This window comes from Mauremys reevesii, linkage group 2 (genome assembly GCF_016161935.1).
Source record: "Mauremys reevesii isolate NIE-2019 linkage group 2, ASM1616193v1, whole genome shotgun sequence".
NCBI classification, from domain to species: Eukaryota; Metazoa; Chordata; order Testudines; family Geoemydidae; genus Mauremys; species Mauremys reevesii.
In genome coordinates this window covers 36,416,199-36,442,794 of record NC_052624.1, presented here as the reverse complement: position 1 = coordinate 36,442,794, position 26,596 = coordinate 36,416,199, and the positions used below count along the sequence as shown (strand labels likewise).

The 26,596-nt window shown below is 39.2% G+C and overlaps 2 protein-coding genes and 1 long non-coding RNA gene across 7 annotated transcripts; 2 read left to right on the top strand and 1 right to left on the bottom strand.

Moving 5' to 3' along the window:
* Positions 1-5,905: 5,905 nt before the first annotated feature.
* On the bottom strand, positions 5,906-7,302 carry LOC120398273. Its single transcript, XR_005594282.1, has 3 exons — positions 7,243-7,302; positions 6,116-6,152; positions 5,906-5,997 (listed from the first exon to the last, which is right to left on the bottom strand). It is a non-coding gene; the product is annotated as an uncharacterized LOC120398273 (long non-coding RNA).
* A 1,342-nt stretch (positions 7,303-8,644) lies between these two features.
* COMMD3 (COMM domain containing 3) lies at positions 8,645-13,434 on the top strand. Of its 2 annotated transcripts, XM_039525534.1 has the most exons (8): positions 8,656-8,935; positions 10,595-10,706; positions 10,806-10,869; positions 10,955-10,989; positions 11,331-11,391; positions 11,488-11,544; positions 11,640-11,699; positions 12,769-13,434. In XM_039525534.1, the coding sequence occupies exons 1-8, from the start codon at positions 8,797-8,799 to the stop codon at positions 12,826-12,828; spliced, it is 588 nt and encodes a 195-aa protein (XP_039381468.1). In that variant the 5' UTR covers positions 8,656-8,796; the 3' UTR covers positions 12,829-13,434. The 2 variants fall into 2 exon arrangements, with proteins under 2 accessions (XP_039381469.1, XP_039381468.1); XM_039525535.1 differs by lacking the exon at positions 11,488-11,544 and having other exon boundaries at positions 8,645-8,935.
* A 2,011-nt stretch (positions 13,435-15,445) lies between these two features.
* LOC120398271 (polycomb complex protein BMI-1) lies at positions 15,446-26,557 on the top strand. Of its 4 annotated transcripts, none has more exons than XM_039525533.1 (10): positions 15,446-16,025; positions 20,962-21,095; positions 21,447-21,543; positions 22,283-22,338; positions 22,438-22,488; positions 22,768-22,876; positions 22,963-23,008; positions 23,604-23,702; positions 24,216-24,296; positions 24,382-26,557. In XM_039525533.1, exons 2-10 carry the CDS (start codon positions 20,984-20,986, stop codon positions 24,709-24,711), a joined length of 981 nt encoding a protein of 326 aa, XP_039381467.1. In that variant the 5' UTR covers positions 15,446-16,025; positions 20,962-20,983; the 3' UTR covers positions 24,712-26,557. The 4 variants fall into 4 exon arrangements, with proteins under 4 accessions (XP_039381467.1, XP_039381465.1, XP_039381464.1 ...); XM_039525531.1 differs by lacking the exon at positions 15,446-16,025 and adding an exon at positions 16,810-16,830 and having other exon boundaries at positions 24,382-24,711; XM_039525530.1 differs by lacking the exon at positions 15,446-16,025 and adding an exon at positions 19,014-19,531 and having other exon boundaries at positions 24,382-24,711.
* The last annotated feature ends 39 nt before the right edge of the window (positions 26,558-26,596 follow it).

The following is a 26,596-nucleotide window of genomic DNA, read 5'->3' as shown; positions in this document are numbered from 1 at the left end:
AATAACATACAAAAACAGCAATTTCCCAGACTTTCCTTCCATTTTTTCCCATCACCCCAGGCCTAATGCTATTTGGTAAAGCAAGATTAGGGTATCTGATGATTCCTATTGATTCAAATGTGGTGCTAGGATGCCAAAATCCCCAAGAGTAAAAGAACCTTCCCCTGTCACTACCCCACTGCTTATTGATCTAATTCACCAACCAACCATTGTATTTTCTTTCACAAACAAATAAATCTTGCATGAAACAGAGAGTACATGAATACTGGTATTTTTATGTGGCATTGCTAAATTATTACAATAAGGATCCGCATAAAGATCCTTCTCTGCTTTCCCATGTTGGCCATTGTGTAAATGTCATCTAATAATGGCAGGATCCTAAACTGTATTTAGAAATCAGAATTATTTGTACATGCTGATTAAACTCAGTGTTACAAAATCAGTGGACACTATCCTTTACTCCTTACCCTGGCAAAATTCCATTGATTTCAATGGTACTACTTGTCTAAGGATTATTTTTATAATTGTTGCAGGATCAGATCCAGTATGTGTAGCCATAAAATGAGATAATCCACATACCTACTGATTACTGCTCAAAATTATATTAATTGGCATCTTTCTTCATTTATGAATTGAGCCAAAAAAATTAAGAATAGATTAGGATGCTATAAATTGTTAGACTATATCCCTCTGAAAATATTGGTTTATATAGGGTAGTATTTTAATCTAAGAATTATGATTCTAATCCTGCAAACACTTAAACACAGGCATCATTTTCAGCACATGAATAGACTTGGATTTAATTGCTTAAGTGTCTGCAGGATCTGACTGTATGAGCGCACTAGTTATGTCAGAAATGCTAGGCATTGGAATTGAAATATGTGATGTAACTGTAAGAAATCTAACACATTTCCTTCACACAATCTGTGAATTGTTTGATGTATAGAATTGTTTCAATGCAAGGTCCTGATGCTTCCCCCACTGAAGTCAATAGGAGCAAAATAGAACTCCCAAGTTGTCAGTACTCCTTATCAACATTAACTTTCATACATTATTATAGCTTTATAGATGATTAAAAGTGATCAGTGCAATATGTAATTGCTGATATGATCAAACCAAAATAATTTGACACCATACATAAATTCGCCCAATTTTGAACACATTGCTCAGGTTAATGTAGGTATTTCAAGAAAACATCAATTCGCTATTCAAACTGTATTTGCTTTGGGATATGCAAGTTATGTTTTATGGTAGCTGATACCCCTTTTGAGATAATCTATATGGATGAGTGTTTCAACTGTTGTAAATCAGTATAACTCCAGTAATTCAAGGAAGCTGCACTGATTTAAATAATCTGAAATCCTTACATTTTCTAAAAATTGCTCAGGTATTCCCCACTAACTGTAACAGGAAATGTTGCAGTATGAGGCCCACAGAATTTTATTTATCTACCTTAGCTGTTTCTAAAGTGCCTATTATTTTGGTATCTAAGCACCATTTTGGGCCATCTGTCAAACATTTTCAATTAACCCTCCCTCCCCCACAATTTCAACACTTTTAATTCTACAAAAATACAATATAGTTTCATTCTAGCACCCGCTACATTGTTTACTTTCCTATCATTGTTACAGACCACACACTATTTTTGTGGCTCTTATAAAAATACTTTTGCTGCTTGCAACTGCTGAATCTTTCATGTGAATAGAAGTAAAACTACCATAGAAAAATCTCTGTAAATGTCAGATTATAGAAAACTGTTTATATTTTGAGTATCTATCTTCCTTGATAAGAAGCTAACTAGATACAGAACTAAGAAAAACATTTCTGTTTGTTACATAAACATAAAATTATTTTATCAATTTGGCCCCATGCTAAATCAGATTTTAGTGGCCTGATATTAAGCACCTGGAGACAAAGTGCTATCTAAAAACATGTTGCCCTAATTTCTTTTGAGGTTTATCTATTTTATAACTCACAGTGCTGAATGCCATCTTACAAAAATTACTCCTTTTTTGCTCTTCTATATGCTGCCTCGTATTATGTGACAGACTGTGAATGCATGGTGACAATAATAATCACTGAACATATTATTTTCTGCATAGGCTTCCAACAGTGAAGCTATGATCTTTGCAACAAGGAGATATAAACAGGTAAAGTAAGACTGATTTAAAACATTGACAAGTCTTAAAATGTATTTGGTTTGCTCTCCAAAAATACTTGCAAAATGAGATTCTTTTCAGTAAAACTAAAGCATATGGAAATTTAAATGTGGAGGACAATTTCTCACTGTACTGAATGCATGTCTGTGTTTGAACCCTTCTTGGGAAGCATAAATTATATACACAACTTATAGATGTCTATAAATCATTTCAGTGTTGTGATTTGAATGGTAGCAAAATGTTCATATTAAAGTCTATTGCAATTAGATGTATGTTGTCCATAAATACAGAATAAAAATATGAAAACCCAGAAAGATTTATTTTGTATCATACTTTGTCAGTATTTCAAATGCTGTTTATTTGCAATATAGGACTAAAATTTACATAAAACGAAATCAGCATTTCTGCTGAAGCAGCAGGCTTTACTTTTTGTGCTTCTCTCTTCACTGCTAAAGATTTGCACCCTTTATATAGGCCTCATTTATAAATCTCCATAAATCTGGTCACATATGCTAGAATTTTATCTTGAAGGAATATCAAATGTCTACACAGCCTACTTTGTTTGTGTGTGAGAAAGTGGGAGGCTGAGAATACAATAAATTGTAATTCATTTTATTAGCAAGACTTAAAAATGATGCTGAAACTTACAAAAAGGCAGAACTACTATTATATGAGATGTATTATATTATACTATATATTATAATGGTGCCTGCTAAAACATCTACATAAGTCTTACATTATTTAAATTATAACCCCTTTTATAGGAGCTCAGGCATAAGAGTATACAAAGTATGTCAAACAGTGGCACAGAGATATGAGGTCTCAGCCTCCAATCAATTTTATAGTGAAATTTGGTTTCAATGGATTTGACATTTTTAAGTAAAATTAGGGGAAAATGTAGAACCTTTATGCTTTAAAACACTTGCTTGTATTGTTATAATTCAGAACTGGCTTTGATTCTTTGAAAGAGTGCAATTTCCCAGACTACTTCTGCCTCTGAATATTTATTAAAAGAAAAAAATTCAAATGACTAAGATGTTAACTTTTTAAAAGTGGACAATTCAGATATGCAGAATATAGACCTTCATAAAGATTTTTGTTTTCTGGGCATATGGGACTGTTCCCATGTGCCAAGGGAAAGTGGGAAAACAGATCTAGATTAACTTTATTCCTTGACAAATAGAAGTAATTTGTGACTAAGTCAAAATGAAGTCAATTAATAGCAAATAGATAATGCTTCTTTTTCATTTTTGTTTTTAACACCAATCCCACTTAATCCAGAAAGATTACAAAATTGGAAACATTAGTTTTCACTGTAAAACTGGAATAAGGAATTTTGAATACATGATTAGAAATAAACTAAACTACAATAGTTTTCATCAGAGGTTACAGAAAGTATACAATACATCCTTAATATTTTTGATATATTTCACTTAAAAACTGATTTGTTACATTATAGATCAGCACTATCTCTGGGCCACTTTTAGGCATGTTTTGTTGGAGAGGCCCTTTCTACAACCAGACAATATATTGTATTGGATCAAGAATTCAAAACTTATCCAAAAATTGCCAGAAAAGCTGCAAAATTATTTTTAGAAAATATATTATGACTAGTTCTACACTTATACCTAATGAAAGAAATACCTACAAGAGCCTTATCAACAGCACAATATGGCTCATGGTTTGGTTCAGGGCAGTATTTTGTTTTCTGCTAATGAAGATGGGAGAAATGTTCCTGGGCCATTTTTGTGTGTGTTCTTTTAGTCTATCATTGCAATCATCGTTATTACAACAGTGACTGATCTAAGAAAGCAAAACAGGGCCTACATTTGTCATGGGTTTCTCTTTAAGTATGTACCAAATGAAAGTTATGTTTCATGGTTACTATTTAATTATTCCTTACTGTTTTTCTTTTTCTCTTATAATCTGTTTCAAGCATTTTTTCCAATAAACTATGTTTTATGAAAGGAAAACTCATTACTTACCTAAAAGAAAAGGGCAGGATCCTAAACTGTATTTTGAAATCAGAATTATTTGTACATGCTGAATCAACTCAGTGTTACATAATCAGTGAGCACTATCCTTTACTCCTTACCCTGGCAAAATTCCATTCAGTCAGTCTCTGGATCAAACTCATTGATGTCACTAATGGTTTTGCATAATATCGATGGCAGGATATCTTCCTAGGTTATCACCATCTTCTTTTCCACTGGAGAAGACTACGTAGAAGACAAGATGCAAATCTAGAGCCTATGACTTTGGTCCAACTTCGTACACTTCATGAATATCTATTCTAGGCATGCTAAATGATTTATCATTCAGTTTTGAATATTATTGCCATGTTAGTTGTAATGAATTCTTTATAACTGAAAAAAATAGACAATGGGTTGTGGCAGTTAGTATGACTGATTAATTATTGTTCTAATCTTAATGTATTTACTTTGTACCGTTTTTAATATTCAGTTTAGTTTTCTTTTGGAAAATACAATCATTAGATTTTTTAGTGTATATATATATATATATACACACACACACACACTATGCAAGAGCAACAAAATAACACTTGTATTAACCTGACAAATTTGTGAATCAACTTGACCTCCTATCTGAAAAGACAAAAGACTGAGATACTGGGGCAGATTAAATTAAAAATATGATTTTTGCAATGAAGATAAACTAAACTAATGTATAATCTTTTCATGAATTTCAGGCATTTAAGGAAATACATTGTTAATTATAATTTAGTTTCCAAAATGTTGTAAATTTAAAGAAAACTCTGGAGTATGAATTTCTGTAATAGGCTTTTGTGCTATTTATGTGTATTTCAAAATCTTTCTTTCAGTAGTTATCCTTTATTTTATAGCTGTGATCTCTTTTCCTCTGTAACTATATGTTCATATTTCTGTCCTAGCCTCCATTTTATGTTTTCTCCTCTCTCCTCCATTTTATATAGCCTCTTTCATGTGTGGGTAAAACAGTCACTATATACTATTATTATATAACACAGCTGCACAGATAGCCTTATTTTCTCTCCCCTTTTTTTCTGTGGTCTTTCACTATTGCAAAAGGAAACTGACCAAGATCCCTGTCTGCCCAGGCTTCAAAGATCATAACTCTGGTAACTTTCACTTTGCAGCCAATGTGTCAAAACAGAAATATTGCTTCAAAATGCATAGCAGATTTCTAATTTTTATTTTCTAATAGTATTAATGCATTATCTTGAAGCCTAGTATGGTATGTATACAATACATTATATTTTAAGTGCCTGATCCTGCAGTCACTGGGTGCTACCCCCACCCCTAATTAGGAAGGTGACTTGGCCCTAAGTACACAAACTCTGTTTATACAATAGCTTGACAAGACAGCCCATACATAGTACAAGAAAAATGGGAACTAAATGTTGTTCTTCTTACCCATTTACATTATAGACTGTGCCAATGTGAACAGTCATATACAGACTCTTAGCCCATTTATTTTTCTTTTTTAAAGTAAGAAACATAAAAATGTATGTTAGAGTAACAATAAATAATTTACTTAAGTAAGTCTACACAATGAGACTGTCTTCTTGAAAGGAAAACTACAGTAATTCTAAACCTATAAAACCTCTTACTCAGGAAAAAACTCTCATTGACTTTAACTGCAGGATCAGGCCCTTTAGATATCTACCTATCCAGCTATCACTAGACACAGATATGAAAATTGTAAATGTTTTTAAAGATAATATGCTACTGTTTAATTACCTTGATAACTATAAATGGTGCTCGTAACTCTGAATGAAAACTGTCTTTTCACTGCTGCTTCCCAATCTGTCCAATCTGCTGAAAGCCCTGTCATCAACCTGCAAACAAAAAGTGATAGCAACATACTTCAGAAGATGAGCAAAATGGAAGTCTCAATTTATGTAATAATTGTGTTGATTTTAATTGTAATGAATATTAAATATATGTATACTTTACCTGTTATACTTACAAACAACAGCTAGGATGAGTAAAGCTGAAAGAAATTAGAGAAAAATATTTTTCTTTCTATTTTTTTTTTTACTTTATGCATTTGGCAGCACAATGTGTATAGATGACAGTTTCACTGTTTCCCCTGTCATCTGTGTAGGTCTTTAACATAGCAACAGGGGAGAGAGAAATCTTTTTAAAAATAGGAAAACGTGATTTTAAAATCACAAAAATAGACAGGGACACTCAGGAGAAGGTGTATACTTTTACATCATATTTTAAAATTACCTAGCTTTTAAATTGATGGGTGTCCCTTTAAGAAAAATTCTCCTTGACTTTAGCGGGAGTTTTGCTTGAGTAAGGAGTGCTAGATTATACATGGAATGGCTAAGAACATTCAAGTATGCAGGACAAGTATCATGTCTAAAAATGTTTTAAATTGTTTTAATTTTTATTCAAGGATTGTCATTTTATTTTTATGCAACAGAATTTGTATATTATCATGATAAGGCCTTTTACACTGAGGATGTCAAAGGAGAGTCAATCACATGATTTGGTCCTTAGCTGACTCACAAATACATGCCATCAAACGGCTTTATTATTTATTATAGACTGTTAATCTTAAAACATAGCATTTAAATAACAGGTAAACAAAACATAAAGTGCTTATATCACATATTATGTCAACACCTTGTATCTCAGGAATATATTACTTACAGGGTCATCAATCAAAATAATACTATTTCTCAGATGGCATTTATCTAGACCAGTGTTTTCCATATGTGAGAATGCATATTTTATTGTTGCTATAGTGATAATATAGTTGTAGTTAAAGAAGCATTTTGCTTCTAAGCCCCTATTTTGGTTGCGTATAATTTAGCAAAATTTACCATTTTGGTTGACATTTCTCCTGGCAGTTCATTAACCCAAATATGACTTACTGGGAAAGCTTGGTAAAATTCCATCCAGCAAGTTTCAGATAAAAGTTTGTCATGTTTATGATTTTTTTAGGCTGCACTTTTTTCACACTCATATTACTCTAAACCAATTTAATTTGAAAAATTATGCTTTAGTAAATTTGAAAAAATATTAAGAAATAAAAGTATTAATGAGTTAAAATAGTTGTGCTGCAATACCTCATTTTCCTTATTGTTTCAAGGGCCAAGTCATTGGAAGATTTGCAGCTGACTTCAGACAGGAGCAAGGCTGAGCCCACAGTGCAATAATCCAGATAAACACAAACTATATGAATATATCAGAATATGTTCATTGAAATACATATTTTAATAATTACACATTCAAGCAAACAGTATATTTGTATAATGTGTGATCATTTGGATCTAACTCAAGTAAATGCACAAAACTCTGTTTTTGTATTTTTTTTAAAGACATACAAATAGTACATTAATAGAATGTTACAGATGAGATTTTAAACACATGAATTACTCACAAAATTCATGGATAGTGTTTCCACAGCAACATTGTATAGTTCATATATTTAAACATAGATATATTGCCATATATATTAATAGAAAATTCTACATATATGAAAAAGAGCTGAGTTATATTTACCGTGGGAATCATAGCATTAAGGCTTAAATCCACAAAGGTATTTAGTCTCCTAACCTCCACTGATTTAAATGGAAAACCTTGTGAGTCTAGGTTGAAAGTTCTCTGACTTTTGTGTATGGAAACTCTCAACCATAACATTACACTGATATCATTTTTTTTTCATTTTATAGGTATACATATTACAAAATGTCTGTATGTACAAAAGAAACATTAAGGCCACAATCCTACAAATACTCATGGGACTAATAGTATGTAAAGTTAAGCATGTGAATAACTGCTTGCAAGATCAGGGCCTGTTACTGTATTGCATAATGGAAGAACAAATACTAAAACAGATTCAGATTTCCACAGCACTGGAGAAAGTATCAGGTCAAAATATAAAATATACATCTACCATTCCAGCTTTTAAATTATATTATATAATAATACATAAATAATAATTATTGTTATAGACAATTCTAATGACCTCTCTCCATAGTGTCCATCTACAATATACCAGTAGAGTTATTCAGCAATGTATTTGTGCCATTCCTACAGGAAAGAGGCATACAAAGGTCTGGAAGCTGCACATTGATGTAAATAACATGTAATACATTTCACAAATGATAATGTAAACCATAGTAAGATATATAGCAGAAAGAGGAGAAAAAATGCATTCCCTGGGGCTGGAAAGTTATTGAAAGTTCAGAGCCAGGGTAAAGCCAGTTTACAGCGCGCGGGTGGAATTTCCTTGGCTGTTCCCTACAAATAAATCAGTGGTAGTATTTACACTGCAAAAAAAAAAAAGGGGGGGGGGTAACACCAAAAGTGTGTAAAATTCATGGATGTCCATTAGATTTTTATTATTTTTAGTTAGAAAATGGCTTTGCTCCTACCCTGGTAAAGGAGACATAGAGAACATTGAAAAGCGAGGGAGGGGGTTAAATACAAAAGCACTTATGTGTGGTGTCTAGCTCGGCAGAAAGGGTGCCTAGCTTCCAACAGCCACAGCAGCTCCTCTTGCTTTCTGGGACTGGGCTGAAAGAAGCAGCTGCTGCCGCTCTAGCTCCTCCGGAGCTGAGAGATCAGCTGAGCCTTGGTGTCACGTGGGCCGTGTGTCGAAGGTCACAGCGCTCACAATGGAGCTGTCGGAGTATGTGCAGAGCGGCTTGCAGATCCTAGCCGATTCTGGCTGCTTTTCTCCTAGCGCCTACACGGTTCTGCTCCAGACGGCTTTCCAGAGCCTGCTCAACGCCCAGGCGGACCAGGTAGCTTTAGGTAAGCGCTGCTTCTCGAGTAAGAGCTAGGCGAGGAAAGGAGCCTGCAGTGTCTTTCTGGGCGCTGGAGAGAAACAGGGAAATGGATCTATTTTTATCTTCTGCTGCATTATTGTGACTTGTGTTTGCAGCTAATTGTAGCTAGAGCCAGACCCCTAGATCCCTGTACTGTAACGCATACTATGCCACCTGCACCAAGCAAGACAAACACCAATGTAATCGCTTTCCCACGTAGTATTCTTCCCCCATGTTTGTTATTTCACTGCAGAAATAACTGTGCATTTCTCGCTTATGGCCTAAAAGAGATTGCAAGCTCCAGTTAAATGAAAGGAGCTTGGATGTTTTGGACAGTTGGGTAACTATCACTTCTTGTCCTGGCTGGTTATTCGAAACAGCTCTATAGGGGGGTTAAGCTACGTATATTTGCCAACGGGAGAGGTTAAAATGAAGATGGCATGGGTCAAATTTGTATGTGGCAGTGGGTCCAGTTTGGTTTTGGCAGCTGCAGTCCCAGTCTTTAGTTGATGTCCCTTATAAGTATTTTTAATTCATAGCTCCATTTATTTTCAGTGCAGTTTGGGTTATAAAAATCTGTTGCCTGGTCAGTAATTGCACATGCAAAGTAATCGTGTGTTGACATTTGACATGCAGCTTCGCACAGCAGTAGGGTGGAACAACAGGATTTGTTTTAATTATTCGGCTAGTGACTGCAATATAGTCCAAAATGTCTATTGGAAAATGCAAATCGCTGTGGGGGTGATTGTAGCTAAAACTGTAATTATTGAACAAAATTATAATTTACTTGGGGGAGGGGTTAATCAGTCTTTTGGTAAAATTTAATCTGCAGACAGTTCCGAAGTAAATTGTTATTCGGAGAAGTATTTACTCTAAACGTGAGTGCTTGAGTTGTTAATTGTGTGATGTATATAGTAATTAAAACGAAGGCATCCGCCTATTTGTGTCCGTGAGTCCTCCTGGGTCACGAACAAAAGTTGTTTGTTTTGTTTTGTTTTTCCCTGTGGGATGTTTCTTCTTATGGCAATCCCAGCAAATCTGTGCAATTAGTTTATAATTTACATTATTCTTAATTGGATCATTAAATTTAATTCCATAAATTAACTGAATAAAATAGGGGTGGGGGATGGATGGAAGGGGCGATTAGCAGAAAAAGCTAATTTACTCAGAAAATCTGTGAAACCTTTGTATTTATGTTTTTAAATTTTATGAGCCGGATTCTGATCTCGGTTATACCTGTGTAAATCCGGAGTAATTTACACTGGTGTAGTCGAGGTCAGATTCTAATTCCATGTCTCTGGTGATAAGGCTCTGAGAAATGCTTGCAGGTGGGGTGATGGGAAGTTAAGGGTTTCCCTATGATACGTAAGATTTTTAATGGGTTGAGGGGAGATGCATGTACCCACTTATTAATGAAACTAACGTATTAGCAATGATTTTTACAATATGAAAATACCTGTCTTTTATGCTGTATTTGGTTTAATAACTTGCCTACATATTTAGTTTCCTGCCACCCTCTAAATTATGAAACATTTTACTTTGTAACTTCTTAGAACAGTTCATTTTAAAAAGAAAGAGACGCCCTGGTTTAAGCTGTTTTCAGGCTTCAGGAACAAGTATATCATCAGTCATTCATTTATTTTAGATCACCCAGTCTTGAAACATATTGACCCAACAGTATTAAAACATTGTCATGCAGCAGCTGCAACTTGTATACTGGAGGCTGGAAAATACAAAGCCGACAAATCTGCTATAAGGTATTTTGAAGCCACCCTATTTTTCTAGTGGCTGTTACTTTAAATTATACTGCTAATTTCTTTTCAAAGACTAATACACTTCTGTTTTTCTCTCTCTAGCACATGTCTAGAAGACTGTAAATTTGATAGAGAGAGAATAGAGCAATTTTGCACCGAATATCAGGTTTTAAGCCAATTTTAAACTATATTTCCCTTTTATAATTATTCATTCAGTAGAAGTTGGCAAATACATGTTTTCCTTTTTTCAGAAAAACAAAGATACGTTGGAACTCATATTGGGAAGGTAGGTTATTCTGTCAACAGAAATCATTTTTTCAGTTATAGATACTATTTAGACAAGCAAACAAAAAAACCCAAATATATTTTGGGGGGAATTATAATGAGCTATTTAAATGATTAAAGTAACAAATCGTTCAATTGTATTTAATACTTTTGAACACAAATTTAAACAAAATATGAACTTTCCTTTCCCCATTTAACACTCTCTTCTTTAAATAAAGTTGTGAACTTTTGAACAATCATTTGAGAAAATCGTAAAAATTTGTTAGCGTTTGTTTACCAAAAGCCTTGAAGCACTGACCTTTACTTTTAGGGTAGGATACACATAACCATTGTATCTTTCAGTATAGGCAGGTGTCCTCTGCACATAACCGATGTTTCTTGGCGCCTGGAATATCAAATCAAGGTAATCTTACCACATTAGGAAACTTTGATTTGATTTCCTTCTCTGTGGTAATGTCTAATTTTGTGTGTGTGTGTGTGTGTTTTATCATCACTTTAGACCAACCAACTTCATAAAACTTATCGACCTGCCTATTTGGTGACCTTAAATGTGGAGGTACTGTATATCACTTTTCCTAGCATAAGTAGATAAAAGGCAACTCGAGGCTCAGGACACATTTTAATTAAACAGGTGTTATTCTTTTCCTTCAGAACAGCGACTCAAGATCACACCCTGACGTTAGTTTTAGTTGCACTATGGAACAGTTACAGGTATTTTCTTATATCATCACTGTTTCTGTATTTGACTCCAGCGCTGTGAATTTTGATCGGGTGTCAATCAACTGCAAAGTTTGTAAACAGTTCAAAAAATATATGGGGTTGGGAAGAATGCCTTTTGTAAAAACATATTAAATGAAATATTTTATTGTATCTGTACTTCTGATGTGAAGCTGCCAGCTACACGAAGTTAATTACCTGGGAATTACTCTTTTTTGTTGGTATGGCTTTAGAAACCGATGGAAAACATTTCTTAATGTAATGCTAATCTGAAAGGAAATCATCAATTTTCTACAACTTTAATCTCCTGTGATAGAGAAAATATAAAGGAGAAAATGGTATGGTATTTGGATAACCACTGCATGATTGATTAATGTGTATAAACTGAAGAGTTTTAATCTGTGCTAATTGCACCTAAAGAAGAAGTAATTAATTGAAATATACATTGATCTCTACTTAGCAATTAAGCATGTAATTAAGTAGTTGGAGGGCTGTTATACTGAAAAATATTAGGGAAAAACTGTGAGACTGTGGGGGAGCTAGGGGGATGCAAAGATATTCCAATTACAAATTTAAAACTCAAGTGAAATGTTTCCCAAAAACTTTGTTTTACCTACAAAGAGATATTTTGGTTAGGTTTAGGTTTTGCTGAGTTGATTAAATTTGACATGCTTTTGACTGCTGGATTGTGTTGGCATAAAAGTTGACATTAAATATTTTGAAAATATTTGAAATCTGCCTATGGCTATTGTGGTAAGTATCTTTTAATGTTAACTGTGAATACACTGCTGATACAATCTTCATTTTGAAAATGCACTTTAATATTTTAGTAACGGATCCATGTAAAAGGTTACTTTTTGCAAATATGTGGAACACTTTAAGCATTGAAGCATAGTAAAAGTTATTGCTTTAATTGACATTTCAATTTGTATCAAATATAAAAGTCCTCTGAGACAAGTGCTGCTATTCCCATTTTGAGTAGCTAAAAATAATGTATATTTGTCTCTATTAGTAGCCAGTTTGTTGCAAAACATATTCTAAACTGAAGTACTCCATCTTTTAGGATTTAGTTGGAAAACTAAAAGATGCAGCAAAAAGCCTAGAAAGAGCATCTCAGATGTGATCGAAGGAAATTGACAATCCACTGGGTTCAAGAGGAAGAAAAGTGCACTGGCTCCTAACAGTTTCTTCGTCGGGAACATGCTGAATCAACTTTCTTCTTTTTAAAATATCATGTAGTCACAAATTTAGACCTTAGTACTTATGTATCAGCTATTGAATCTGAAATTCTGTATTCTAGTAAGTGTAACTACTCTTTCTGTGCAGTCAAATTTATATTCTTTGTTAAAGTCCTGTTTTCTTATCACAACTGGTCTTACATTAGATGGCTAGATAATTGATTTGTCTTTAAAATATTCACTTTATTTTACTCTGTGGTTTCTTCTGAAATATTATTTTTCCACACGTTATAATAAAATGGATTAATTTCTTCTCTCCATTTTTGTGGATGAAAAGTTCCCAAGGGGCGGAAACAGCCGCTCTGTTGAAAATGACATTTCCTTAGAGGAACAGTATTATCGTTCAAAAGGCAAAAACTAGTTCAGTGCGATACTGCTAAGGTTCTAGCGATATGATTTGTTAGATTGTAATGCCGTTGTCCGTCTACTGCTGTATCCTTCACTCCGATGATGTTGCAGTTTAGGTGAGATTAAAATTCACTCAAACTTTACAGTGGGAGGCAAAACTGCCAGTCGTTGATCTTGCCCCGGATTTACTCATTTAAAAACTCAGAGCAAGCACCGCTCCACAGAGGCAGGCAATGGGTCAAACTCTGCTCCTGCTGAGAAGTCTATCCTGTTGTTTCAGTACGGATGTAGGGTTGGAACTGAAATGGGACCTGCGTTGTCTCCACAACCTCTTCACACACACACACCTTCTGCCGTATTATCTGGAAGCTTGTCCTTCCAGAAATTATACCCTGTGTATGAAATCAGCGTTGATACATAACTCTTCTCCCCCTGATCCTCTTCCTCGCAGCCGCTGTCTTTGATCGACAGGCGGGGGGACTCAATTGTTGAAGAGAATAAGCACCGCTTTAAACGCAAAAGCGGGGTTGGCTCCTGCAGTCCTGACTCGGGCAAAACGCGGAGGCGCTCAGGTGAGGACTGCAGCTGTTGGGTACAGCGCTGCCTCTCCTTCATTAAAGCTCCGGAGCCAGGCACGGGGGTCTATTGCTCTGCAGCGATCCTGGGACGTCATAGGAGGGGAGGTTAAGATGGGACTGACCTTGCCTACTGCCTTCCCCCGTCGGTCAATACTCCCTGATATGAGCCCTTCCTTCAGGGAGCCACATTCTCTATCGCAGCCCCTCCGGCGAGCAAGCCCCCGGAACGGGCGGAGAGCGGAGCTTTAGCCCTGATAGCTTGACGCTGTCGTGGACCGTGTCCAACATGAGGGCACCTCCCGTCCACACACGGGCTGTGTCCAGCGGGGGAACAGGAGATGGGCGCAGCCCCAGCAAGCAGCGCCGTGCCTGGGGGAGCCATAGGCGGGGCCGAGTCAGGGTGGGAGAGGAAGAAGGAATATGCCCGGGGGGTAGGAGGGAGCCAGGCGTGCGCGCAGGGTGAGCTGGGGACAGGGTGCATGTGGCGGGAGGGCGGGGCAGGAGGTGTCAGGGCGTGTGGAGGAGGCAGTGACGGGCTCTGGGGTTCGCTGGGAACAAGGGTATGGATGAAAACGGAGACCGAGGGGTATGTATAGAAGAGAGCGAGGAAGGGGTAGGAATGTGGGGGAAAGGCGGCCCGGGAAGGTGGTGTGTGTGTCTGGAAAGGGGCAGAGGGGCGAGGAGGGGGAGCTGTGCTGAGTGTAGAGGGAAGGAAGGTGGAATAGGGGAGCGGAGGCTGATGGTGGCATGTGGATGTGGAGGAAGCAGGACGCAGGCGTGTGTGAATAGCAGTGTGGAAAGGCAGCCGTGGGGACTGTTTGCACATGGAAGAGGGACAGGAGCACGATGTGCAGAGTCGGGGCAGGAGGCAGGAAATTGTGTGTGTGCATCGAGGGGGGCAAGTGTTATGTGTCGAGGGATGGGGGGTGCGTGTGCTCAGCGGGGGAAATCCCGGGCAGTCGCAGAGTGCTGGCAAGGGCTGGAGGGGATGTGTGGAGTGGAGGGGGAAGAATGGGCACCGTGTGTGTGGAGGAGCGAGGAGAGCCCACGTGGTGAGCGCGGCGGTGGGACTGGAGGTGTGAGCAGAGCGTGGGGAAGAGTCAGCTCTGGGTGTGTACAGCCCATAGCTGGGCAGAGATGGGGCAGGAAAGGTGGGCAGAGGAGGAGGCAGCTGGTGTGTGTGGATGTGGGGCCAGGAGAAGGACGGAGGCGGTGTGTGTCGAGAGGAGGCATGGACCGTGTGTGCAGAGCGGGGAGTGCGTGTGAATGGAAGGAGGGGTAGCAGGGCTCGCAGTGCCTGCAGCCAGCGGGGAAGAAGAATAGGGCTCGAAGGGGTGTGGAGGGAGAGAAGGAAAAGGCAAAGTGTATAGTGCGGAGGGAAGCGGAGAAGTGGGGAATGTGAGTAGAGGGGGGCCGGGGCAGCGTGTGTGCAGCGGGGAAAAGGAGGAATAGGCAGGGTCTGTGTGTGTGCAGGGTAGCGGGGGGAGGAGGAACAGGCAGTGTGTGTGTGGAGTGGAAGGGGGAGGGGGTGGCCTGCGAGGAGGGGGAGGAGGCGGCTGAGTTGTGGGATTGGGTCATGGGGAGGCTGACGGGCTCCGACTACACCGACACTAATTCCCAGGCCACCCTTAAGGAATGAGGAGCCCCACGTGATGCTGGCGGGGCGGGCGAACTCTGAGCCATTTTGGGGACGGTGTCAGTTTCCACTGTGTGCCTTCAGCGTTGCATTTTTTCCCTCCTCCGCCCTCCCTTCCCTGTTTCCCCACCAACAACTATGAAATAATAATAATAAAAAGGAGACCAAGAGACAGAGCAGGGGCCGAGGGGGAGACAATGGGCTGGTGGAGACAGAACCCATCCGGATTAGAAAGATTTTAAACTCCCAGCTCCTCAGCCACCCAAAAACCAGACTCAGAGGGAGAGAGACAGAGGGAGTGAGAAGGGTCGATGGAGGAGAGGAGAAAACCCGGTTGTTTTGTAACTAACATGAGCTGAGAGCAGCAGCAGCAGCAGCAATAAGCTTATTGCAATTGACAGCGTCTGCAGTTCATTTCAAGATGGCCGCTTGGCTCACATTCATTTTCTGCTGAACGACTTTTAACTTTCATTGTCTTTTTTGGCCGCTCCGATCATCACCCACCGGCTCCTTTTTCCGGGTATGTATAAAGCGAGGTGTCTCCTTGCCAAGGACGGGGGGCGGAAGGGGGTGGCGGTGGGTTTAGGCCGGTTTGGGGGCTGCAAAGGGGAGCCTAGGTGTCCCCCAAGCTCTCCGTATGCGAAAAGCGCTGACAGGCTGCTCCAACCACACACACACACACACATAGACTCACACAGCAGCAGCAGCAGCAGCCTGTGCACTCACTTTCGTTACGCACCCACATTTGCAAATTTTAGTTCCTTTCTTTCCCCAGCTGCCCCCTAAAATGTTTCTGTGCACATGGCCCCCTAGGAGAATATTTATATTTCCAGTCCCTGTTTCCAGCCCGGCCTCAGCGCCCTTTGTTTAAAGGCAGATTTTGATTAAACCGGGACGGTTCATGAAATCTGGAGCTGCCTAGGTCAAGTGATTTCAGTCCTCTCCGAAAGAAATATGCTTGGGGGGGTTTAAAGTGTGAGATACTGCACCCATTTTATAGAGATAGGGCCACTGGGGGGTAGTGATCCCGCTGGGGGGGTTGTTAGACCGGGGGGGACCGCAAAGAAAATGTTATTAACTTAAGTTGGACAAACACTTCTGTGAAATTTGATGGCTTGTAAGATGGCGGTTCCCAGTTGTTTCCAATGCCTCCGTTTGCATTTGTGCTTAAAATGCTAAAGTTTCTGGGCTTGTACCTGTTGAGGGGGGACAGGGGAGACCAAAGCTGAAAAATAACTTTTTGTGAAGAAATCACTTTAACTGTGATCCTTGAAAATTGGGTGTGCAGATTTACCATAGCGAAGATGGTGTGACTGCAGGACATAGTGGGTTTTTTTGAATGGCTTTTTTTTCTTTAACTTGTATTTTCCTTCTAAGCCCGGGAAGGGTAAATTAACATGAACTTCTCGGTAAAGTCTTTAAGGTGCCGTGGATTTACTCGTCGTGATGTTTATGGATGGCACTAGAAAGTTGATTGTATATGTTTATGTAATTGTGTGTGGCCTTGACAATACACAACTTGGCGCTTTCCTAGCCATTTATTGTTAATATTTGGAAGTAAACAAGAAAAGAGAAGCAGAAAAAAATCAATTTATATAAAAGGAAAATCGTCATTTTCCAGAATCTAAAAACTAAGCGTCATACCCCGCTCTCCATAAAGTTTAGGGAAATGTAGACATGTATACCCAAACGCCAAGTAAAGCATTCAATAGTTTTCTGCATAGTTCATAGTAGACAGTGTTTCTTTATTTTACAGGACTCTTAAAGACTAGAGAGTTTCTGGAAATGTAATCCACTAAAAATGCTTAGAGGCGCTATTTACAATACATCCCGTAAACTAAGACAGACCTTCGTTGCAATTTACCAGATACAAACTATTGATCTATACCAGATCATGGCGATACCTACAAATTCACGTTAGTTTATTTAGGTAGACTGGCTGGGTACTTCAAGTAGTTAAATTTATGAGCCTGATTTTAAGGGCTGAGGATTTTTACCCTCTGCTGCCATTCTTCAGTTCTTTCTTTACTACAATATGCTGTGCAAAGACGTTCTTTGGGGAAATACTATCCGTACAGTTCCTTTAAAACATATGTGGACATTCTTTAGTGAAGGGACAATAATAGTATTCATAGTAAAAGTGGCTCTTATTCCTAAAGATAATAAGGCTTTAGGTGACAGGCTTGTTGTTGCTGAACAGACCGTTCTTCCAGCGGATATAGGTGCAAAGTACGCAAAACCGTCTGAATGAAGTTACCTATATTTTAGATATACTTTGTTACACACCTGGAAAACCGAATTAGATAGTTTATTGCACTCAGATTTTTTTCATAGTCTACCAGATTATAACCACAAGAACGTGCTTCTGTTTTTCTTCATTTTGACATAACCCATGTAAGGCCTCTAAACAGTCAGTTGGCTGTCACTGTTTACCGCTAGCAAGTTTTACTATCACGTATTGTTACATTTAGTTGGGTTTTTTTTGGTTGTGTGTGTAGCTATATATATATTCATGTTAAGGGGCAGTTTGTGTTGGCTGTGGTGAGTCTATGGATTCTTAATGTTAATACCAGTAGAAAAACCTGAAAGGATTTTCCTCTAACCAAAATATGATGGTCAGGTTTTGCTGTAGTAAAATATAGTGTGTGTGTGTGTGTGTGTGTGTACAATGGACACGCTCGTCTACAGAAGTGTGTGTGTACCAGGTAACTTGTAGTGAGTATTTGGGTGTTTGATTCAGTTTGCTGTAGGAGATCACAGATTTCAGAGACAGCTCATAGTGTGCTAGCAGAAAAAGAGTTAACTTTAAACTATAAATAATATGCGGTAGGGGATGCTGCGACTAAACAAGGTTCACGGTTGAATTAAATTCTCCATTTAGGAAGAGGCTGCGCTTGCATGAAATAAAACACGCGTTAATACCTTTGGAAGGACGGCCCTGGTATATCAGGACTTGGGAAGAATTCTAAACCAATCGTCCTATGTGACCTCTGCCACGGTTTATTTAGCAATATAGATGTGTATGATTTACACGGTGTTGGGTTTAACAGATAAAACACAGAACAATGAAAGCAGCCTATTCATATTTGAGTAATGTAAGAAACCCCAGGTCAATGGCAATGCAGTAATATACTTCAGAGACTGAAGTAAAGCCGCCTTGCATTTATTCTCTCGTACAAAAACATGCTGTCGATATCAATAAAAAGAGTGGCAGGTTGGCGACTGTTGAGGCGATCTTTGGATTCAGAATACAGTGACATTTGTGTCTTGACTCCCTGCGCGGTGCCACACTCAGCCTTGGGGATATCACCTCACCATAGCCCTTTGCACATGGCTCGCAATCATTTCATATTGGAGAGTTTGTCTACTGTATATTGCTTGTTCAGAGAGTCTCATGCAGCAGCAAGAGAAGTTTTCTTGCTCAGGTCGCTCGTGGGCGCTGTGGACACTTAGAAATGTTGTATCCCTCACCTGGCCAGTTTGACTGGCATTCAGAGCGTTTCGGAACCTGGCTGGTATCGTTGGGTTTCACTGGTTGGTATCGAAGCTTGCGAGGATCTGGGGAGAATCTCGAGCAGTATCCAACAGCGAGTTTCATAAACTCAGGCATTTCAGTCGACGGTAGCTTCTACTGTGTCCCAGAAAGGGTGAGATCAGGAAACTTGGTCCGTGGAGTGGGAGCACTGGAATGGGGAGGTGACTGGCATGCATTGTTATGTCACGCTGTTCAGGTTCTAGTTGACAGTAAATAATTTACTGTGCAATTGGCGCAGCTGGCGGCTTTTTTTTTTCTCCTTGGAGTTTACTCTTTTCCCTCTTATTCTTTCCTATATATGATTTTTGTTAGTGTTGTTGCAGCCGATGGGAGGTTGTAGGCTGCGGCTGGGAAAATGACATTTGTTTTTCACTCCTGTCGCTGCAAAGCGTTGACAAGGTGTTGATTTAGCGTTAGGAATGGTCTGGTCACGTGGTCCTTTGCATATTGTCACTCCTGCACTGTTTAAAGTAGCTTTTATTGCTCAAAAGGTGATTTGTTCAAACAGTCTGAGATTTGCACACCGGCTTCCTCCCACACGGACACCTCACCCCCTTATTGCAAATCTCTTTCCACCTTAGCAAAACTTTGCACCGTTCCTGTCCGAGCCGCGGGAGAATTTCATTTTAGACCCCAAAAGCGTTAAAACGAGACCCAGTTAAATAAACATCTCGGTAATGCGATCGCAGGGAGCTGGGGCGAAGTCTACAGCTGGCGAGCTAGGGGGATCTGCCTGGGAATGCGGTTCGGCTGGGCTGGGAGAGGGAGGGAGCAGAGGGGAAGAGGAACGATCTCAGACAAGCTCCTTGCACCGAGTCGACGTGGATAGAGGCCCCTGAGAGGATCCGAAATGGCCGAGACTCGGGAGGAGCCTCTTGCATTTGCCTCCACTAGTCTAAGACCCCAACACCGGCTCGGCGCAGCTCTCTGGCCGCCCGAGACCCCTCCCACCACCAGCTCCGCTTTCAGCCCCCACCCCCAGCCCTCCGCTCCCTTTGCACCCTGCGGGATCGTGCGGCAGCTCTGCCGAGCCCGGCCCCACCAGCCCCCTCCGCGCCGGACACCACCTCCCCCAGCTGCACCCCAGCCCCAGCCCAGGTTCCTCCAGGCCCAGGCTCTGCCCGGCGCCGCTTCGCAGACACCCGCAGCCTGGCAGGGCCGCGCCCCCTCCCCGGCCCGGCTTCCCCCGGCCCGCATCCTCCCCTCGGCTCCCCCCCGCCTGGCTCTCGTGTGTTCCCAGCGGTGGCAGGATGCCAAGTGTAAGTGTAAGTTGCTATAGCAACCCCCTCGGATAGCTGAGCAGTCCCGAGCCTGCACCGAGCGCGGCGCGAGGGGGGAGCGGCAGCCGCCCGGACCCCAGCCCCGGCCGGGTGGGCAGCGGGCAGCCCCGGGGCCGGCCGGAGCAGCTCCGAGGTGCGTGTCCCCCATCCCCACCCCTGGCCCTCCGGAAATGCCAGAGCGGGCGCAGCGGGAGGCGCCGGTTCCCCTTTGTGTGGCTCCCCTGCAGCCCAGTGCCCGGCCCGCTCCATGGAGAGGGGACCCGGCTCCCTCCGCACCCCGGGCTGCGGGCTCCAGCCGCGCCGAGGGGATCTGGGCCAGCGAGTAACCGCAGCACCCGCGGGGGAGCGGGTAGGTGCTGTGCAGCGGGCTCGCCCTCCCGGAGCTGGCAGAGGGCTTGGACCCCGGCCCCCAACGCGGGGCTGCAGGCACCTCTGGCCGGGACATTTCCCTGGGCTGTGTCACCCGGGCATCGCGCCCGCCCGCAATTCCCTGTCTGGCCACTTCTCCCACTCCAGTCTCCTTCCATATTTCCCTGCGATTTGGGGATGCAACTTCAGCGTGGGTGGGGAAACGCGGGCTCTCTGTCCCTGGGACACTGAGCTCGTCCCCTAGTCAATGGTCCTCTGTGTGTGTCTTTCAGAGCCGCCTTTTCTTAAGCAAAAATGCACCGAACAACCAGAATCAAAATAACCGAGCTAAACCCCCATCTCATGTGTGTGCTCTGTGGCGGGTACTTCATTGATGCAACAACCATCATAGAGTGTCTACACTCCTGTAAGTACAGTAAGGCTCTTCTCATTGTCCCTGTGCTGCTTCGCACCTTTCCGGGAAAACGGAGCTATTAGCTAGAACGTCCAATATGCAGATTTGTGCGAAAGATGATTTGTTCACATTTCGTTTGACAAAAGCCTTAGTCTTTGTTAACGTGGTGTGTATATCTATGTACACACTGAGCGTCTCAGTTTCACGTTAATTGCAGCTAATCAGAGAACTTGTTTAGCTTAAGCAGCGCATTTCTAACAGTGGACCATTTATTAGCTTGCATAGTGTAAAAATCGCACCCCTGTCCATATTTGAGTATTACCTAATAATATTACTAAAAGCCTTACGTGTTTTTACTTATAGTCTGTAAGACGTGTATCGTACGTTACTTGGAGACAAGCAAGTATTGTCCTATATGTGATGTCCAAGTTCACAAAACCAGACCGCTTTTGAATATAAGGTAGGAGAAAAGTGTAATTTTACGTTATAAAAGGGGTCTAGCTGTGAATATTTTGATGTTATCTCTTCATCTACCATTTAAATCTGAGAGGAGTTGTCAATTTACATGCTAACGTTTGCCTATGTGCTGTCTTTGGAGTCTTGTCACGGATTGAATCGAAGACTTGACTGGATGCGAGAGACAATGTTTTTGTATTTTTTGGAATACACTAACCGCTTGAACAATGTCATTTTCCCTCTCCTTATTTATCACAATCCCATATTTTGTATCTCCATGTTCCATTTCACACAGACATCCTGCAGTGCAACCTCTTAACTGTTCTTCAGAAACATCAAAAATATTTATGAAACTCAAAAGGAAAAGTTAAACTTCAAAAAAAAAGTCCTCGTCCTTTAGCAGGATCCTTCATTGCTCCTTTGTGGTGTTTATCTCCTCTTTTTGGTTGGTGGTTACAGGTTTTTAAAAGGCCTTCTTTCAGACTGAGTGAATACTGTAGGAGATAGATTGCTAGTGGACAGAGAATATTTTCAGTCAGATAAATTGCAAAAGAGTTAACATTTATTTTAATACCGTCAATTTGTTTGTAAAGTCTTGTGGGTTAATTTTAATATAGCTGAGCCTTTTATTTTTGTAGACGATCCCTCATTGCTAAGGGATTGATTGTAAATGAAGAGCTGTAACTTTTATTCAAATATTGTTGCATTTGCTTATTTGTATTTTGGGGTTGTTGTTGTTTTAGGTCAGATAAAACTCTCCAAGATATTGTGTACAAACTAGTACCAGGCCTTTTCAAAAGTAAGTAGCTAAATCAAATAACAATACATAACTACTATGCTGCCTTTTTACCTATAGTACAGAGTAAAGTAAATGAAACATATATGCTTTCCCATCCAGATGAAATGAAAAGAAGAAGAGATTTTTATGCAGCTCATCCATCAGCTGATGGTAAAACTTTCTAGTTTATTAAACCTGTGGTAACAATAACATAGACTGGACCTTATACTTTAGCTAAAACATCTTAATATTTCCTCTTTCATTTACAAATTATTTAACCATAAATACATTTAAGACACCCTGGATTCAGGTTTCTGATTAAAGATATGATAATGGCTACTTAATACTAATACATTATCTTAGTACTGAGGTTTTCCCCTGTTACTGAGAATTGTCATTCTGTCTGATTTTAATTTAAAAATATAAACTATTGTGGAAATTTCTGTGCAGCTGCCAATGGCTCTAATGAAGACAGGGGAGAAGTTGCAGACGAAGACAAAAGAATTATAACAGATGACGAGATAATAAGCTTATCCATTGAATTCTTTGACCAGAATAGGCAAGTTCTGTGGGCAATATTTTATGTTTATCAATATTAACAGCTCTATCTATTATTTGTTGTAATTATTTCATTGTTTTCTCCAGATTGGAACGGAAAGGAAATAAAGAGAGAGAGAAATCAAAGGATGAGGTAAATAATCTAGCTTTACTCGAGACAAAAGCCTAGACAGACAAAAAAAAAAATACTTTTTGGACAGTTTGGTGGGTGAGCTAAATAAATAATTACACCTATCTGCCAGAAGAAACAACCCCCATAAAAAGATATTAAACAGAGGTTTGCAACTTCTTACTGCTATAGATAGAAAGAAATTGCTTTGGTAGACAAAATAGAAGCTGTGTTAATACTTTAAAAATGGAAACTGAAGTAGTTTGCTCTTATTTTTTAAATGTAATTTATTAGAAGAAAGACAATTTGAATTTTTAAAATATAACCACTTGAAACATCTCTACTAATAATATTTTAAATCTGTTTTAGCACCCTTACATATACAATTACTTATATAGTATTTGATTTTGCTCTACACTTTTTTTGTATTTAGTATTTAGTGCCTATTTCCAATTTTCTTCATAAGGAATTCACAATAAAAATCTTAAAACTGTAGTTGGTCATTTTATAAAGTTTGTATGCTTTTATTCAGTTATACTGTGTCATCCTAAATTAAACAGTTAAAAAATTGCTGTTTGTTCTCAGTACATGGACTGACTTTTTCCAAATATACTGTTAGGTGAATGACAAAAGATATTTACGCTGCCCAGCAGCAATGACAGTGATGCATCTAAGAAAGTTTCTCCGAAGTAAAATGGACATACCTAATACTTTTCAGGTACCTGGATATTTTTTTTTATTTTGTTTTGTTTAACAGTCCTTTTATTTTAAACCTTCCAGAGCTGTTTAGCTGTAGTGTTGTTTGTTTATTTTATTTGAAAGTGGGTTTCTGATTAGTTGTTTAACTCAGAACCACAAAATAATAAGAACTAACCATAATTAAAATGTATAATGTAATATTTTGTAAGAAATAAGAAAATACTTTAAAATCCCACAGAAGCATTTGTGTTTATTCTGTAATTTTTTTCAAATTCATTTTTGCCCTCTAAATACTGAGGAAATTATTCTGCATAGACTTTTTTTAAAAATTAAATGCTCTTTTCATATATGCCAGATAAATAGTACGTATCAAAAGTTCTCCTCCGCCAGGCAGTTTTGGAGTAAAAGGTTTTGAAGTCCCTTGGATAATATTGCTTTCAGATCACTTTTTTCCCTGGAAGAAAAATATGTTATGCTTTAAGTTATTTTATTCTGATACTTATTAATTGAAGGGTTAATGTCTTAAAAATAGATCGATGTGATGTATGAAGAGGAACCTTTGAAGGACTACTATACACTAATGGATATTGCCTATATTTACACTTGGAGAAGGGTAAATACCTGCCGTTCCTCTTGTCACGCTGTAATCTTTACTGGTGCAGAGAGTGCGCTTATAGTGCCTTCTCTTTGTTTTGCAGAATGGACCTCTTCCTCTGAAGTATCGAGTTCGACCGACTTGCAAAAGAATGAAGATCAGCCACCAGAGAGAGGGCTTAAATAATAGCGGAGAATTAGAAAGTGACTCTGGGAGTGACAAAGCTAGCAGCCCAGCAGGAGGCATCCCCTCTACTTCATCTTGTTTGCCCAGCCCCAGCACTCCAGTGCAGTCTCCCCATCCTCAATTTCCTCATATCTCTAGTACTATGAATGGAACCAGCAGCAGCCCCACCAGTAACCACCAATCCTCCTTTACCAACAGAGTGCGGAAAACATCAATAAATGGCTCTTCGGCAACTTCGTCGGGCTGACACCTCCATGAGACTGCCGAAAACCCTGATTTATATAGATCTCTTCATGCCATTACAGCTTTATAGATGCTAATACATGTGACTATCGTCCAAATCGCTTTCTTTTGTAGTGACACCGAACTTGGCTATGAAAGATGGACTAGGTGACTGTTTATACGGACGTTAATTACAACGAAAGATTGTTCTGTAAAGGATTATTTTCAAAGGACTGGGAAGCAAACCGACGTGTACCATGATGTGTTAGGAAAGAAGTGGAGTGATTTCTGTCCCCATCATTTAGACATGGGAAGCTCCGGAAGTGGATATAAACCTTGGGATGTAGTTTGTTAATCCAGACTAACTCCTACATTACATTCTCTTCAATTGTTATTGTTATTATGCTGTTTTGTGAACCCGTAGAAAGCAACTGCTTTTTCATCTTGAAATTCAACAAAACGGAAAGAATATGCATAGAATAATGCATATATGTAGCCATGTCACTGTGAATAACTATTTCTTGCGTATTAGCCATTTTGATTCTTATGTTGCATCCTTACTTTTCTGTTGCTGCGCAGAACCGATCAAAATGAAAGTAAACTTCAGTTTTACAATTTGTATGCCTAAAAGCGGGTATTACCGTTTTATTTACTGACTTTGTTTAAATGATTCGCTTTTGTAAGAATCAGATGGCATTATGCTTGTTGTACAATGCCATATTGGTATATGACATAACAGGAAACAGTATTGTATGATATATTTATAAATACTATAAAGAAAATATTGTGTTTCATGCACTCATGATATGGTTGTTAAATTTCCAAACTGGTTCGACCCTTGCAGATGCCACCTGTTTGAATTTTGCTGATATTGCAGAGAACACGTTGTGTGTGTGTGTGAAAGCTTCCGTCTTTGAGAGCTATCACAAATCTCTGTTAACCTGAAAGCAATTGGCAATCTTAATAGGATTTTATGGGCTTTATCTTGTTTCAAGTGATATATTTTTACTTTTACCCAACGCTACTAATAGTTTAAATGGTGCAGTGAAGAAAAATTAAGGAACATGGAAGTGATTTACCTGTTAGGTTAGTTTTATTATTTGGTGTGATGGAATTGTGTTTTTAAAAAGCACATGGAATCATTACAGAAGCCATAAAATATGTGGTATAAATTTTAAGGAACCAGCAAGTTGCTGGATGAAGGCATTTTATCTACATTTGTTTTAATATATATGTATATGGTACAGTACTAACTTCATTAAAATTTAACAGGTACTTTAATATTTCCAATAAACTGTAGAGAACGCCTCCTTTTTAATGTTCTGCCAATAGGAGCATTTTATCAGAGGCTTCCAAAGGTCTTATTTTTGAACTAGAAGGAACACTTTCAACTCAAAATATGAATAGCCCGGAACACTTTTCAGTTTGTGCTTTGCTTTGGTCGAACTTCGTGTGTGTTCATCACCCACCATTTATACATTTGTGAGGGTGTTTATTCTATATGGATATTGTTTCATGTTTGTACGGGAAAATTGTAGTTAAACATTTCATTGTCTCCAGTCTGCAACAGAAGCACAATTCTATTGCTTTGTCTTGCTTATAGTCATTAAATCATTACTTTTGCATATAAATTGCTGTTACTTGTCCTGCTTGTTTTTATAGATCAGGTTACTGCAAATCCTCCATAGGGATTATTGATGTATAATGTCTTGTTAAACGAGAGTTGATATTCTTTCCTGTAGTAAACATGTACAGTTCCATTTCAGCAGTTAAAACGTTCAGTTTTATATACAGGAATATCTTTCATTTATAGTTGATCAAAGAAATAAACAAATAAAAGGGATACTTCATTGAATAAATAGTAAATAAGCTTTGTTAATCATGTGATATCAAAGACAAATAGAGTACTG